The sequence below is a fragment of the Acytostelium subglobosum genome (assembly GCF_000787575.1).
Source record: "Acytostelium subglobosum LB1 DNA, scaffold: scaffold3, whole genome shotgun sequence".
NCBI lineage: Eukaryota > Evosea > Eumycetozoa > Acytosteliales > Acytosteliaceae > Acytostelium > Acytostelium subglobosum.
Window position 1 is genome coordinate 1,109,654 of NW_012236529.1, and position 16,836 is coordinate 1,126,489.

General features: G+C 42.5%; 8 protein-coding genes across 8 annotated transcripts; 3 read left to right on the forward strand and 5 right to left on the reverse strand.

The window, feature by feature from the left end:
• Nucleotides 1-19: 19 nt before the first annotated feature.
• Nucleotides 20-476, reverse strand: SAMD00019534_019300 (hypothetical protein; the record flags this gene model as incomplete). Its single annotated transcript, XM_012902521.1, has 2 exons — nucleotides 20-187; nucleotides 375-476. 2 exons carry the CDS (start codon nucleotides 474-476, stop codon nucleotides 20-22), a joined length of 270 nt encoding a protein of 89 aa, XP_012757975.1.
• Nucleotides 477-1,471: 995 nt separating this feature from the next.
• Nucleotides 1,472-3,009, reverse strand: SAMD00019534_019310 (hypothetical protein; the record flags this gene model as incomplete). The annotated part of the gene is made up of 4 exons (XM_012902522.1): nucleotides 1,472-1,553; nucleotides 1,652-2,247; nucleotides 2,341-2,839; nucleotides 2,939-3,009. The coding sequence occupies 4 exons, from the start codon at nucleotides 3,007-3,009 to the stop codon at nucleotides 1,472-1,474; spliced, it is 1,248 nt and encodes a 415-aa protein (XP_012757976.1).
• An 855-nt stretch (nucleotides 3,010-3,864) lies between these two features.
• SAMD00019534_019320 (hypothetical protein) lies at nucleotides 3,865-5,135 on the reverse strand (the record flags this gene model as incomplete). The annotated part of the gene is made up of 2 exons (XM_012902523.1): nucleotides 3,865-4,599; nucleotides 4,686-5,135. 2 exons carry the CDS (start codon nucleotides 5,133-5,135, stop codon nucleotides 3,865-3,867), a joined length of 1,185 nt encoding a protein of 394 aa, XP_012757977.1.
• A 1,696-nt stretch (nucleotides 5,136-6,831) lies between these two features.
• On the reverse strand, nucleotides 6,832-7,967 carry SAMD00019534_019330 (hypothetical protein; the record flags this gene model as incomplete). Its single annotated transcript, XM_012902524.1, has 3 exons — nucleotides 6,832-7,677; nucleotides 7,758-7,816; nucleotides 7,892-7,967. The coding sequence occupies 3 exons, from the start codon at nucleotides 7,965-7,967 to the stop codon at nucleotides 6,832-6,834; spliced, it is 981 nt and encodes a 326-aa protein (XP_012757978.1).
• Nucleotides 7,968-8,232: 265 nt separating this feature from the next.
• Nucleotides 8,233-10,272, reverse strand: SAMD00019534_019340 (hypothetical protein; the record flags this gene model as incomplete). Its single annotated transcript, XM_012902525.1, has 1 exon — nucleotides 8,233-10,272. One exon carries the CDS (start codon nucleotides 10,270-10,272, stop codon nucleotides 8,233-8,235), a length of 2,040 nt encoding a protein of 679 aa, XP_012757979.1.
• Nucleotides 10,273-11,247: 975 nt separating this feature from the next.
• SAMD00019534_019350 (hypothetical protein) lies at nucleotides 11,248-11,451 on the forward strand (the record flags this gene model as incomplete). Its single annotated transcript, XM_012902526.1, has 1 exon — nucleotides 11,248-11,451. The coding sequence occupies one exon, from the start codon at nucleotides 11,248-11,250 to the stop codon at nucleotides 11,449-11,451; it is 204 nt and encodes a 67-aa protein (XP_012757980.1).
• Nucleotides 11,452-12,265: 814 nt separating this feature from the next.
• SAMD00019534_019360 (hypothetical protein) lies at nucleotides 12,266-13,633 on the forward strand (the record flags this gene model as incomplete). The annotated part of the gene is made up of 2 exons (XM_012902527.1): nucleotides 12,266-13,245; nucleotides 13,318-13,633. The coding sequence occupies 2 exons, from the start codon at nucleotides 12,266-12,268 to the stop codon at nucleotides 13,631-13,633; spliced, it is 1,296 nt and encodes a 431-aa protein (XP_012757981.1).
• A 349-nt stretch (nucleotides 13,634-13,982) lies between these two features.
• Nucleotides 13,983-14,960, forward strand: SAMD00019534_019370 (hypothetical protein; the record flags this gene model as incomplete). Its single annotated transcript, XM_012902528.1, has 1 exon — nucleotides 13,983-14,960. A coding segment is annotated over one exon (978 nt), but the record flags the coding sequence as incomplete, so codon positions are not given.
• Between the last annotated feature and the right edge of the window lie 1,876 nt (nucleotides 14,961-16,836).

Below are 16,836 nucleotides of genomic sequence, written 5' to 3' on the forward strand. Positions count from 1 at the left end.
CCGGTCGGAGTGTGCTTGTTTATTTCTTGGCAGCAGCTTGCTTGGCCTTGAGCTCAGACACGATAGCCTTGGCAGACTTTCTTGGGTTCTTGTGTGGCTTCTGCTCCTGCAAGTCACCACGAACGTATCTCTTTGCCTTGACACCAACGCGAGCGAACTTCTGGTTACGAACAAACTTGGTGTCCATCTGTTATATGTGATTGAATGGTCATGAATGACGAATGATTGATCAATATCCTGTTCATTATCATTATCTCTGTATCTTCATCATCTCGTGTATCCTCATCTCGCTGTGTCGCAATTGAAGCTGCTCTCTGTCTCTATATCTTGTATCCTGTGCTGTGATGATGAAGATGTCTGTTTTGATTACTTACACCCTTGGAGGAAGTCTTGCGGTGAACGATTGGCTTCTTGATTCCGTTACGGTGCTCCTTGGAGTTCTGGTGATGGGTAGAGTGGTTCTTTGCTTTGGCCATTTCTAGATTGGATAGATGATAGATAGTGTCAATCAATCAATCCGTGAATCACATTCAATCTGAATGAATCGATCATGTCAAACGATGATATATACCTGTTGATACCTGTGCTGTTGTTGGATGCTGCTACTGTTGGATTGAGGTGCGATTCAACTTGATTGAAAGGCAAGAGGATAGCTGAGCGAGTCTGGGAGAATGTGTGTGAGTCGAATGAGATTTTAATTTAATTTAATTTTTGTTGTGTGGTTTGTTGGATGAAGTAACGTTGACGTCTGGTTTGGTCAACCAGCGCATGGGATTGATGAGTCTGGAATTGTTCCAGTGATGACTATCCATGGAAAGTATATGTACCACATTAACATGTTAATGATTGGTATGCGTTTATAATATCTATATATCTTTTATTTTGGAGTTCACAGCTTGCTCTGCCTTTGGTTGGGTGCGGAAGGAAGGAAGGAGAGAGGGAAAGATAGAGAGAGGAAGAGAATGAATGGGTCAGTAACTTGATGATGGATGCCATTGATGTGAATGAATCGATCGTCGTTTGTATGAATAGGATGGGATAGGATAATCAATCATAGGATTTATTGAGAATGTCTAATCATGTCTGGCGTGATATGATTGCGGATGTTTATGATGAACGAATGAATGAGCGAATGAATGATGAAGATGTGAAGGTGCGTTGGGTAGGTAGGGTAGGGTAAGGTCCAAGGGGTGCAGTGAGTGACAGTACAACATGTGCGCTACTACTGGAAGCAGGAAACACATTGGATGGATATGGCAACACCAACCACAACCTACTACCTGACCTTACCTGACAACGACAACATCATACATACATACAACATACAAACAAACAAGCAAACAACATACAACATCCGATTGATTCTCAATAGGCCGACCAATCAATCATACCATCATCACTATTCACACAACAACATCGATATACATAGTTGGGTAACCTATGAGTGGTGTATGTAGGGTAGGGGGTGTTCTTACAAGTTAAGCTTCTTCCTGAGGAGCTCGGCAACAGCGTCAATGTACTCGACGGTGTTCAAGTAATCGCTACGCTTGACACTAATGTAGATGGAGATGGAGATGGAGATGAAGGTGGAGATGTTAGTTAACCGCGGCTACACAGCCAACTCACTCATTCAATCAACTTAAGTACTTACTTGCTGATGGTTCCCTTGATACACAGAGCGAGATCCTTGGTCATCTTGCCAGACTCGACGGTCTCAATGCAGGCGGCCTCGAGGTCGAGACAGAACTTGGTCAGACGGTCGTTGTTGTCCAGCTTGGCACGGTGGAGGAGTCCACGGGTCCAGGCAAAGATGGAGGCGATAGGGTTGGTCGAAGTCTCCTTGCCAGCCTGGTGGTCGCGGTAGTGACGGGTGACGGTGCCGTGGGCAGCCTCAGCCTCGACGGTCTTTCCGTCTGGGCACAGCAGCACAGAGGTCATGAGACCGAGCGAGCCGTACCCCTGGGCAACAGAGTCGGACTGAACGTCTCCATCGTAGTTCTTGCATGCCCAGACGAAGCCACCCTCGCTCTTCATGGCGTAGGCGACCATGTCGTCGATCAGGCGGTGCTCGTACCAGATTCCGGCGGCGGTGTACTTTTGCTTGTACTCAGTGTCGTAGATCTGCTGGAAGATGTCCTTGAAGCGACCATCATACTTCTTCAAGATAGTGTTCTTTGTGGACAAGTACATTGGCCACTTCTTATCCAAGGCGAACTCAAAGCAAGACTTGGCGAATCCAACAATTGACTTGAGATATTTTTTGAGTTTGTGAGTTTGGTGAGTTTGAGTTGGTGAGTTTGGATCATGAGTTTGAGTTTGAACTCAATCAACATTACATACCTCATCAGTGTTGTACATTCCCATGGCAACTCCTCCCTCCTTAAAGTCAAAGACGGTGAACTTTTGTGGAGCAGAGCCGTCGGCGGGGGTGAAGGTCATCTCGAGCTTGCCGGCGCCCTTGACGACAATGTCGGTGGCCTTGTACTGGTCGCCGTGGGCATGTCTGCCAATGACGATGGACTTGGACCATCCGGTGACCAGACGTGGCACGTTGGTGCAGAGGATTGGCTCACGGAAGACGGTGCCTCCGAGGATGTTTCTGATGGTTCCATTTGGACTCTTCCACATCTGCTTCAAATTGAACTCGGTGACACGGTTCTCGTCTGGGGTGATTGTGGCGCACTTAATACCGACATTATGCTTCAAGATGGCGTTGGCGCAGTCAATGGTGACCTGGTCATCAGTAGCATCTCTGTGCTCCATTCCCAGATCATAATAATCAATCTTCAAATCCAAGAATGGGAAGATCAACTTTTCCTTGATCATCTTCCAAATCACTCTGTCATTGTCATGATTGTTTGATTGTGATTGATTGATTGATTGAGTGAGTGAATGAGTGAGTGAGTTTATCAATCAATCGATCAAGTGATGAACTTACCTGGTCATCTCATCACCGTCCATCTCAACGACGTAGTTCTCAACAAGGATCTTAGGGGTGGTGGCCATCATCTTATGTTTCAGTTATCTGTTTCCAAATAAAGTAAGTAACGTAAAGTTAAAGTAATAAAGTTATTAAAAGGTAATATAGTACTAATAAAGTATACTATGTGTATGATTGATTGATTGATTGATTGAATGAATGAATCTGACTTGATTAGATAATGATAGTCTCCCAATGAATGTGTGTGATTGAGTGTAAGCTCAAGCTCTTTGGTTTGAAGGTTACAGTCTCTTTCCTCCTCCACATAATATATGATGATATTAATTTTAATGATTTGGTGGTGTTGTTGGTGTTGCTCAGAACACTCTGATGACTTCCAGAGTGAGGCCTCCACTGTAAATGAACCACACTCACCCTAGATGGGGCACGTACAATCATTCATTCATTCATTCTACTCTCAACACTACATGACACAGCATCCTCTCAATAAGGAAACACGTGGTGAATTCAAATTGAATGAACTGATTGCTTGCTTCTTCCATGTTGTGTGTGATTGTTTTGATTGTTTTGATTTTCAATAATATCTCAACATGAGGGCTAGCCCCAGTTTGATCTCAGACACTTGACGACCTTGAGTATGTATGGTCATGTTATCCAAGTGATCACAACAGTTCCCAATATGGGAAATTGAACCAATGTCTTCCCTGTCTCGTCCCATCCTTTCATTCATTCATTCATTCATTCCACTCAATCACCAATCAAACAAACATGATGGATTGATATCGTCCGAATGTTCGGATCGGACAGACAGCCAGACATACACAGATATAGGGACAGACATACATGTCCACAATCAATCAATCAAACGAACGAACGAACGACATTTTATTGATCATTCACTTCACTCACATAATCACAATCACTTATCTCCTGAGATTGATGGGAGTAGGTGACTTTAGATGACTTTGAGCATTGTGATAGAGTTCTCGATAGAGATGCGCTGTGGAGAATAGGTCTTCAATGTCTCGTTCTTGCCATTGTTGTGTGGGCGGACGCTGTAGGAAGATCATGATGTCGGGGAACTCTTTGCCAATGAGCTGATCGGCCCATTGTATCAAGAAGGCCGCACATACATACACGTGGAACACTGAGAAGCCTTCGCGCTCACACAGGTACGTGTCCCACATGCGTATCACCAGCTGGAAGGGCACCTCGCGCATCAACAGACAGTTCATCCAGCGGAATGCAAACTGAATGAACTGGGCATCCTGCGAGGCCAGGTGCTCGCACAGCGCCGGGTTGACCGTCTCGAGCAGGCCCTTGAGCTGGGCGATCATGCGCTGGATGCCAGGCTGCGCGAATGTGTAGTGGTCTTGGATGCCGTCCAGCAGCTTGGTCAGACACCAGTAGCTGTCGGCTTCGACCTTGGCCAGTATGCTCGAGTCCACCTGCTCGGTGTTACAGCTGTCCATGTCCACTATGTACTCTGACAGGAATACATAGATGAATGGTGTCGCCAGGTCATTGATGCCCTGGACATATCCCGTCGCTGGATGTCTAATGCCCCAGATGTAAAGTATGCGCTCCAACATCTCCTGGATAGGTGGCTGTTGGAACAATGACACGACAGGGTTCGTTCGAGGCACGTCCATTTGAATCTGAGGTCGTCAATGAGTTGGTCAGTGAGTGATCAAGTGGTGGGGTATAGGGGTGGAATCATTCCAATTGATCAGTCATAACTTACTTGCTTCAAAGTCCTCCTGTCTGGATCGGTTCGTTTTTCTTCTGATTGATGATATTGGGGCAGGCAGTCGCGGTATTCTTTACGCTTTCGCTCGAGGATATCTTCGCGTCGTCCACCATTTGATGGAATGTATCCCAAGAGTATCTTCCATACCATGGGTCTCTTGCAGTCTGGTACACCTCGCCATCCATACTTCTTCAATGTGTCCAAGTCAACATTGGTCTGCCCCAACAACTTGTCCAATCTTCTATACTTTGAACTCTTCTCATTGTTGTTACTTGAGTTTGATAGTTGATGTTGATGTTGAAGATGAAGTTGTAGATGATTATGATGACTGCTTGCTGCTTTGGCAGTTGTACTATCATCCATGACTACACCTGAATGACCATTATTCGCACCACCAGGTGATGATGCAACATTCAATGATAATGAACCATCAATGTCTGGCATGGATTCTGAATCCGAAGTGATCACTGGGGATGTTTGTTGTGCCACAATCTTTGTCTGAGTCAACAATGTTGCCGATGATCCATTCTCAATCGCCTTTGGATAACTGTAATTAAACTGTTGTTGCTGTCCTGTATCATTCGTCTTTGATTTAGGTATCAGATTACTTTTGATTGATTGATTGAGTGAGTATTCAAGTTGAGTTTAGTTTGCTAGTTTGCGAGTTTGGTCATACCCATTGATCCTATCAAACTTCTGTTTTATAATGCTTCCAGATTGTTTTGTGCTCCCTGGATTCTATATCAATTGACCAAACAACATGTTAATTAATTAATTATTATAGATATTGGATGTCCATGGTGTTGTACCAACCTTTCGTGATGTTGATGCAGTGAATTTCCAAAAGGATGATTTCTCTTCTTTAGTATCGCTGCTGCTCATTGTCGTTAAATATCTTATCTCTGTTTGTATATATATATATATATATAATATGTTCAAAGTAATCTCGACCTGGGATATTACTATGATATTGATACTTAAGAGTGAACGTTCCAAATTGTTCGCTGTTTGTTGTCGAGTTGGGAATGATGTGTGAATGGATGTCGACCTGAATGACTGGAAGAATGAATGTCTGACCGACTGACTGTAAAGTTGGTTGGTTGGTGATGTTGATATTGATTTGATTTGATTGATACCTGTCAACCAGTTACAAACTACTCTGATGAATGATTGATCTATTGATGTTTGGATGAATGGAAGTGTGAGTGATTGAATGAGTGACTGATTGATTTGGCATCATTACAAACTTATCACACTGACACCCAACAACTACCAATATACATTACAATTATCTTGTTTTTGTTGTCCTGGTACACTATTGTGTCATCGATGTGATCAATCCAATCAAACCACACCTGTTTATCTCTCTTTAACTCTATCTATCTCTCTCTCTTTTTTGTGTCAATTAATCAATCACTTGTTCACTCTCATCATATTCTTACTCTCTCTATCTCTCTCTCTCTCTCTATCTATCTCTATCATACACTGCCCTCCATCACATGCATTCACACACCAACAACACCACATTAGCTATCCACCAACCATCAAGCTCAAGAGGTGTGTGTGATACTACCATGACAATAAACTCACTCACYTCATTCAATCACTCAATCAATCACAAATCACCCACCTCACTACCAACCATACACACAAATCAGGTGATGAGACAGACAACCTCAAAACACTTGATACTTAGACACGGAACCTCCATTGATATGGGTGGGTGTATTCCAACTGGCGACCTCATATTGGCAATGGTGATGTTATTGCCAATGAAGGCAAGCCTTGGGTATTCCAACTGACATGTTTAATGAAGGCGTCGACAGAGGGATGGGAGGAGTGGAAGATATTTATATGTAATGATGACAACAACGACATGTTGTTGTTGTTGTTGTTGCTGACATTGTGACACATCACCATTTCTACTACTTCAATGACAATGTAGTGTGTGTGGACCTTGAATGATCAATGAGGGTCCACCAGTGATGATGTTGTCCAATTATGATGGATGGCGGGCACATATACACCCTCGAGTGAATGAATGAATGAATGAATGAGTGGACGTTGACATGTGAAAGTGAGCATTGGCAAGAAGGTTGCCGTTGAGCCCATACCAAGGTCACAAGAATCCTCGTTCCTCCTACTTTTTGCCTTTGGATGTCTTCGACCCTGATGAAGATGACGCTGATGTTGTTGTTGATGTTGAGGTCTTTGCTGGCTCATCATCATCATCACTGTCCTCACCACCATCGATATTCATTCCATCGTGTTGCTCAGCTGATGTCTTATTATGCTTGGGATGTGGTACTGTGTTGTTGGTGGGCTTGACATCGACCAGTTGATCTCTCTTCCATGCCTCCAACTCACTGGACAGAGCTGGGTCTTTGAGCGCCATCATTCCAAAGTGTGATCGTCTAGAGGCGCCGTGCAGCATCGCAGAGTGTGGATTCTTGGTGACGGCCGCCTTGGCCTGGTCGAATGTCATGCCAAACAGGTGACCCAGGTTGCAAAGGTCGTAGGGCGATCGCATCACTCTTGGGGTCTTGGCACGTGAGCTCAATATAATGTTCTTTCCATAAGATGATCTGATGATGGCCGACGCGTACTGGATGAAGTAGTCGCGCTCCTCTGCCTCGTTCAGGAGGGGGCTGTAGGCCAACTCGATAAAGACTCCATTGGCGATGGCCTGGCGAACCTTCTCGGGTCTCACCACATAGTGACAATGTGAAGTGAGTGTGATGACGTCAATGTCGGATGAGTTGCATGCCAGGTTGAAGATGCTCACGTCCATTGGCACGACACTAACAATATCGTAGGACATGATCACAGGGTTGGTACGAGTGATCATCTTAAAATCCTGTACCGTCTTACATATCACCTCCAATCTCGAGTACTGTTTGATCTTCCTTGTATCCGTTCCAACTCTAAACCATCCTGATGTAGTTGCGCTCTCCTCATTCAAGTTCACATGAGGTATCCTATTTGTCTATATGTGATTGTCGTCGTAGTCGTTGTCAATGATTGATTGATTGAGTGAGTGATTGTTTGAATGAAGTGGGGACGTACATCTTTAGGGGCGAGTCTTCCATCAACTGTATGTGTAATAGCAACTGAATCATAACCCACTGGTGTAGCATACATTGCAGTTAGTCAATCAGCAAGTCAATAAATCGATGTCGGTCCCTTGAATATCAACATACACTTTGTCAAGAACAACAACATATCCTTGGTGGCATTTGGATCTTGCTCACATATACACAGATCATAGTATGTCATATTGTTGCTTGCGTCCACACCTATCCCTATATGTATCTATTTGTGTGTCTAAGTCTTGCAGAATGAATGCTCAATCTCGCATTCATTCGTGTCTTTCGTCAAACTTGTGAACAACAACACTTTGTGGAAGTTTGGGACCTTCGCCCATTCATTCATTCAAAGATTGGCTCATGAGTTAACAGATACATGTACATTATGTATAACATTTATTGAACGAACGCATTGGAAAAGACAAGATAGGACAAGACAAGATAAGATAATCCATTTAGTTGTTGGACCTTACAACCTTGACCTTGGACTGCTTGAATGGAAGCTCAAAGCTTAGATCCTTCTCACCTGACAGGAGGATCTGCTCGTAGAGATGCGCGTTGTTGGTGGTCGGCATCTCGACACGCACTGGGATCACTCCACCTTTGACTCCGCCCTCCTTCCTTGCCTTGTTCAGTGATGGCTTCTTCTCGTACGATGAGAAGTTGCTGAATAGTCCACCGCCGGCTTTGTTGGCGTAATTGTTGCTGCTGTGTCTGTCGTAGGAGATGCTGCTGCGTCTATTAACCATGTCATCGTTGCGACTATAGTCTTGGTAATCGCTCGGGTTGGGCGATGTGATCGATTGTGGTGGGTCGGAGGTGAAGTACGACACGCACTTGAGGTTGCCCTCGGACTTGCCTGCCTTGATGCTCTCGGGCAGATAAAGTGTGCAATAGGCGGCACGCAGAGGCAGATCCATCTTGGGCATTGTGAATCGGAGATGGCCGCTCTGTCCACTGATGTTGCGAACCTCATTCTCCAGCAGCACGATCTCGAGCTGCACAGGTTTGTTGACATCATGCTGTGCAGGGTTTCCGGCCTTGAGCAAGGGCACCAGGAGGAAGGGTGTGTCTGGCGAGGCTGGGTTGTCGATGTAGCTTGGACGGATGGGCAGGCCGTCCATCAGGGTAGACCATAGACAGAAGTTGAATGGCACCTGTAGGCGCACGAACTGCTTCTGTGTGTTCTTGATGCTCAGGATGTACTGATGGATGGTCTTACCAGTGTTGCTCATTGTCGTGATGAAGTGGGCGCTCTCACAGATGGACACGAGCACCTGGACGTCGCGGTTCTTCTTGACACGAAGCTGCAGCTGGAACAATGGGTCCAGGAACTTGTAGCTCAACAGGATGGGGTGGGTGGCCAGGGATGATAGCTCGCGGGGCAACTCCTGAACATCCATTGCATCCAGGCTGTTGGAAGAGAGTTCGGAGATCTCGACATTGGTGCGCGCCTCAATGGCAATGTATCCACGCTGTCTGGTGATGTCGTCGCCAATGCAGAACATTGTTGGGATGGAGACGTCAGCGGTAGTCGAGCCCATGTTGTACTCGGCGTTGACGGTGAGTGTGTAGTCGCTCTCGACACCATAGTCCAGGTAGACAGTGAGCACGCGGTGGCTGGACTTGGGGTCGGCAGGCTCGTTCACCTCCCACTTCTTGATAGCCTCGCCGTCCACACTGATGATGTTCACATTACGCTCCACCTTGATGTTGAACAGCGATACAATGCCAGAGATGATCTTGTAGCCAATCTGTGACTTGAGTATGAGCAGACCCTCGCCAATTGAGCCAAGGATGTTCTGGACCACCACAATATTGGGTGGCTTCTGTACCTTGGAAGCGTCGATCTTGTTGTTATTGTTGTTGTTGACGGGTGCAGTTTCTGTCTTGATGGTCCACTGTGCGCGCAACGTTGTCTCGTTGGGCAGCTTGGCAAAGGTGACCGTGTAGTTGGGCACCTCCTTGCCGGCGCGCTCCAGCCATTGGTCAGTGGCCTCGACGTCCATGAACGAGTTGAAGATCTTGATGTTGGCATTGGCGTGTGGCACCTGGAAGGAGATTGAGTTGTTGGACGACGAGGGGATCTGCAGCTCCATTCCCGTCTTCTTGATGGTGAGGTAGGGCACGTGCACCGTGAGCTTCACGTGGTAGATGCCCGCATGTGATGTGTACAATTGGTAGGCTGGCGCATTGGCCTGCGTCACAATACATGCGCCAACAGATATTCCATCGCTATTATGATTGCGACCAGAGTCCACAGTGATTGATGAATGGGAGATAGTGGCACGTTGTGAGATCAGAGGTATGATCACATCACCATTGTTGTCTGATGATGATTGTTTGAACACTCTTATAGTGTACTCGCACAGTACTGTTATCTCTGATGATTCGGCCACAGCCTTGTAAGAGGCTTGAGTGATCAGATACTTGGTCCTACTTGGAAGATCAGTAGTCTCTTTATATAATTGATAAGGTACTGTTATCTCTGACATTATAATGTTTGATTGTTTGTTAGATTGTTTCTTTGTTTGATTGTTTGAATGAATATATGAATGATTGAATTATTGAATGAATCAGAATGTTCATCATTGTCCATCAATCCATCTTTAGATTGGACCCTGATTTTACATGTGGGGGGGAAGTTATGAAACTTTTGAGAATGATCAGGATTTGAATCGTTGAAAACAAACTAAAAACATTCCTTTTTGGGGATCAAACTAGGAAAGGACACAATTTTTTTTTGATAGATGCAAAAATTATTTTGATTGTTTTGCGATGAGTGACGTATCGTGACAATCCAATCATACAAACACTATTAATCTTCTACAAAACAAACAGTTCTAATAACAACGCGTTTTCACTCTCACTCACTCTCACCATCACCAACACTCGCACATCAGATCATCACATTGTTGTTGTCTATCTATTTCAGTTGTTTGAGAGTGATGCCAAGATATGTGTCAGTATTAGTAACACACACATATATAGAACAGAACAACTTCATACCTCTACAACAATATCATTAACGACATAACATCATAATCAATCATCGACTGACAAACAACGACTACAAAATGCATAGTCAAAGTACAAACACAAGTCAACATGTTGACATCAGTAGTAGTAACAACAATAATAATAGTAGTACGAACATAAAGAATGCCACTGCCAACACTACTGTCGTCAACACTACTGCCGTCAACACAACAACAACAACACAAAACACAACAACAAAGATGATGGTGGTCGACAATGAAAAGAAGATAGAGTCACACAACAACACAGCCACAGCCACAGCCACAGCCACACAACCACCACGAAGCTTGCGAACCAAGCGTATCTTTGTGTTTGCCATGACATGTCTGGCGATGTTACTCATTATATCATGTTACTCAGCTGCAGATCGTTGGAATATAACATTCAATAGTATATTAGTTACAACTTCAACAAACATGAATAATAATAAGATGACATCAACACCTCTACATGGCTATGATCATGGAAGCTCAGCAAAGAACAAACAGAAGGATGACTTGGAGAATCAGTTGAACAAACTGACTGAACATTTGGCAGATGAACGAGGTGTCACTGTTGGACATCTTGTGCAGAGTGGCGAGGATGGCAAGGTGTGGGGCGATCGAATGATTGAGCCACCTCACGTGAGGTCCTAGGTGGTTGTTGTTATTGTTGATGTTGTTGTAGCCCAACAACGTCCATCAATCCATCCATCCATGTACACCAACAAACCATTTGTACAGAGAAGTTAACCAGCGACAGGTCAGAGTCGCTGGCCCATCAATGAACGGCAAGAAACGTTTCCAGCAAGCTTGGGCCTACGTGTAGTACGCTAGGAGGCGGGACGTAACACCGTTCAATTCACATGCGAGTATAACAACATATGTCCTCCAATCACTTAACTCTTAACCTAAGTGTAAGTAAACTCAAACTCAACTCAATCAATCAATCACGATACATAATATACTTACAWTTCGATCAATCAATCAAATAGAATGGACATACATGCTATAATGACTCGCGCCCTCTAACTTTATGTTGTCTCTGGTCCAACTCTCCATCCTCATTCAGATGATCATCAGGTGTGTGGCCAGAGCACCATCCCATGCAAGGGTAAAGACACTCTGACTTGGTATCCATGTCACGATGGCATGTCAAGGTCATCATCAGATTACACCAATGTCAAGCCAAAGCATACCTGGGATGTTGAATAAATCAATCATGGATATTTTAATATCTATCTATTATTCGTTTGATTGACTGCAAATAGTTCCCTCATCAACAACCCCAACCAAACTCGGGTCCCACGATCCAGATTCATTCGGTCCCTGCCCCCTGACCTTTGATTGGTTGATGCATGCATTCATTCATTCTTTGGTTCATCTTGTCAACAACTACTATTACTACTCATCTCAACATACCAGCAGTAGATATAAATATACACTCAATCCATAATAAGTATTAACAACTATGGAGCCTGATGTACCTGATGCACCTGATGCACCTGATGCACATGACGCACATGACGCACCTGACGCCGCACCTGACGCACCTGGCGCACCTGTTCCTGATCCAGACTTGATAGATCAGGGCAATGTCGACACACTCCTGAAGGACGTGGAAAGCAGGAACCAGGAGATAATGGATCTGAGAGCATTGTTGGAGACAGAACGATTGGATAAGATTGCAAAGCTCGGAGCTTATCATGACTTGACAGCATGCAGTATAGAGAGGAGTTACATGGATGCACATGTTGACCAACTTCAGAAACAGTTGGCAGAGGCCACAACATTGAACAATACATATTTTATCCAGAACGATCAGCTGCATCATCAAGTCACCAAGCTCAAGGAGAGGAATGACGAATATGAGAACATAAAGTTCGGTCACATGAGAGAGTTGTCCGATCGCAACAATCAAATTAGCAATCTCAAAGCTCAGGTCGAAGGTATCGAGAAGGAGTTGGAGACAAGCAACACCGACAAGGCTACACTAGGGACAGACAATACTAAACTCAAGAATGAGTTGAAGTCAAGCAACACCGACAAGGCTACACTAGAGAAAGACAATGCTAAACTGAAGAATGAGTTGAAGTCAAGCAAAACAAGAATGATAATGCTTGGTTTAGCGGCTATATTTCTGATTGGGGCAATGGCGTGGTATCAAGGTCCTTTATCTAGTCAGTCGGACATCACCCCAATTGTTGGAGCAACAGTCAATCAAACATGTGATTGTCCATTGCCTATCGCATGCCCCTCTGATGTTGGTGCCACTACAGCGACAACCGATGATAGTGTTGGTGTTGGTGTTGGTGGACCAGACGAGGCTGGAGGCGCATCAGAAGACACAGATGTATCAACTTTGGCTAAGGAGATGGAGGAATCAGTATTCGATAAAATGGAGCAACTTAAGTTGACCTGGTTCAAAGACTTTGAAACTCAAATGAAGGAGTAAGTTTGATCACATTCACATACTTGAATGAGATCTGTAGTCAACAGTATCTAACAATCAATCAATCATAGACATAAGCTATGTGGAAATTGCAACAATGGCAATGGCAACAATGGCAATGGCAACGGCAACAATGGCAATGGAAATGGCAATAATGGCAATGGCAACGGTAATGGTAACAGGAATGGCAATGGCAACAATGGCAATGGCAATGGTCATCATCATTGGAAGAATAGACAGACAGCTAGTAGTGACCTCGACCGAGACAACACAAACTTAAGAGCCAGTTTCGGAGCTTCTTTGAACAGATTGTTCATAGATGTAATCCATGTCGTGTTTAAGGGCAAGAGGAATAAACCATCGAACCGCCGATCGACTGGTGTTTAGTATATATATTTATAATTGTATCTATGTATAATTATTATTAATTATTAATTATTACAGACCCAATCCATCTTTATCGTCTAAACGCAACCTATGTTTCATGGACCATTGATGATGGATAATATGCTGGACAAAGTCACAACTTTGGGAACCAAGTTGTTAATGGAATAGTAACTTTGTTTTCTAAGTTACCATAATATGAATCAGAATAACTCCGATGCAACAACTCCGATTGCACATGCATTGTCTGATTGTCTCTGATAGTTATCGTGATGGATAACTGAATGACTCTACTAAATGATTCACTTTCTGTATTATAAGTACAAATACTAGTATATATATTTACAAATAAATGGACAACAACAATAATAATAATAATAATAATAATAATAATAATAATAATAATAATAATAATAATAATAATAATAATAATAATAATAATAGTATTGTCGAGAAACCAAAGGTTAGTAGTACTCTATTACCAGATGCACATGGTGTTTATACTGGGGAATCTAAAAGGGAGAGACTCAATTACCTTGAGAACGAAGTTGCATTGATAAAAGAAGTTAGGGATCAACAAAGTCAATATCTAAAAGCACAAGTCTTGGAAACAAAAGACAAAGAAGCAGAGTTGAAGCAACAACTATCCTCCTCAACTCTCAAAATAATAGAGTTAAATAATATTATTGATCAACTATCCAAAGAGATTGAGTACCTTAAGGAGTCTGTCTCAAACATCCCATGTAACTCAATCAACAACAACAACAACAACAACAACAATAGTAATAATAATAGGAATCCAAGTGATATACAAGACACAAACAAGAACATTAGGATCTATGACTACTATTTGAAGAATCCGAGATTCTTCGAGAATGGAGAATACCCTCAAGCTTATATTAATGGATTCCATGTAATGGTTAGACTTGCTCCAACATTTTACAAGAACTATCGGCAGGTGCTCTACTTGAACTTTGATGACTGGATCGAAGTGATTGGATTCTCTCCAAGTGTAGGTGGTGGCAATAAGAAAGAGTACCGGACTTTAGATATACTATTCTTCCAACCTGAGGAAGAGGGAAAGAGAGGATACAATCTTCCCAAGGGATATGGCCTCACAGGACTGAGAGAAGGAGACTATGTTCGAACTACTTTCTTTACAACCAAGGAGGATGGGACAGAAGTAATCGACACTGGACTTATTAGTATTGACAAGTTGGAGGAATACAAATTTGGATTCTACCTTGTTCGTTCAAAGTATGGAGAACACTTTATCACAGCCGATCCATCAGTCGTGGCCATCAGGATGGTTTACATGAACTACACCTACGGTGGTAGCCAACCTTAAGGACTCATACTATACTGACGTGTCCGATGATACCATCAATTGAGCATTCAATCAAACTTGAAATCATAGATTGAAGAGATTGATTAGGAGTAACTTATTCGATCAAACATTTAATAATAATAATAAATAACATTTTAGATGAAAAATATGATGATATTCAATAATGGGTATTGATAATATCCGAAATGAAGCCCATCTTGATCACCAAAGATTGATCAACTTTTATTTCCAAGTTTCCAAACAACTTTGAATTTGACTTTGATGATACAAAGTAGTTAACTCTTCATAATATATATTCATCACCTTGTTGATTGATTCATTCACATTTATAATAATAACATACATACTTTTATATAAACAATGGTTGAGATAAACAATAATGATGATATGATTCTGATTGGAGAGGTTGAACATGTACCATTAACTAATAATAATAACTACAATAATAATAACAACAAAGGGAACAAAGATGAAGAGAACGATATCATTGCTCAATTGGAGGAGCAACAAAGAAAGATTGAACACCTGAAAAATCAACTTGCTCTCAATGATGGTTTGTCAAACAAAGTTCAAGATTATCTGTTTGAACAAGCACTGGATGCAAGGAACAAACTATCAATACTACAAGAGAGGGAAAAGGCACAACAACTACAACAACAAAACACAGTGATCAGTCCAATCGACGGAGCAATCCTATCCCGCGGTGGCTACATTGCATACATCAATGCTGTTCACCTCATAGTTAGAGAATATCCATCTTTTGCAAAGAACTACGGTACTATACAGTACCTCAGTTGTGACGATCAGATTGAAATCATTGGATTTGTTCCAAGCAATACCAGTGGTGTTAGGTCTGAATACCGTACTACAGATGTATACCAATTCCAACCAGAGGGTCCCAACAAACCAAGCTATCAATTGCCAAAAGGGTATGGCGTGCAAGGTGTTGTTGAAGGAGACTCCCTATACACAACATTCTACACCAGGAAACGAGATGGTACAGAGATAATAGACAATGGATACATACCATTTGATATACTTGAAAACTATACATATGGATTCTACCAAGTCAAGTCAAAGTATGGGGAGCACTTTATTTGTGCAGATCCATCTTTAGTAGCCGTCAGAACGATTTATAAGTTTGGTGTGGTCCCAGTCCTTAATCAAAAAGAATAAAATAATAGACAAAGCCATCGATCTTTGATTAACAATATTTATATTTAAGTGTTTTCAATGTTGTTATTTTGGTTTTTGTTGATTCCATCCAAGCTTTGATTTTGTGAGTCTCATCACTATTAAGGTCAACTTTGTAATTCAAGTTTCTATACTTTTAATCATTCATCTTTGTAACAAACTATTACTTCTCTTTTATTAATAATATATATAAACATAATTACTTATATTTCAATGGATAATCGTTCATATGTTGGCCAACTGGAGAGACAATTGGCTGATGCCAACACAAAGTATAATAATAATCAACTCCTGGTCTGGAACCTGCAACATCAAGTCAACCTTCTCAAAGAGGAGAATGATCAAAATGAGGTTATAAAGTTGGGACATACTAAGGAGTTGACAAACTGCTACAATGATATTAGCAATCTCAAAGTAAAAGTTGATACAATCAGCAAGGAGTTGGTGGCCAGCAACACTTTCAAGGATAGAACAAGGATATTTGGAGTTTCTCTTCTAGTTCTACTGATTGGCGTTGCTTTAGTTATGTATTTTAGTATCTCATCCAGTTCGTCACGATTCCCTGGTGATGGACCCTGGGAGGTCATGATCAATAATAAGACTATTCAGATATATGAAAAACAAAGAGAGATCGTAATGCTGGAAGACATGTTATACTCTTCAG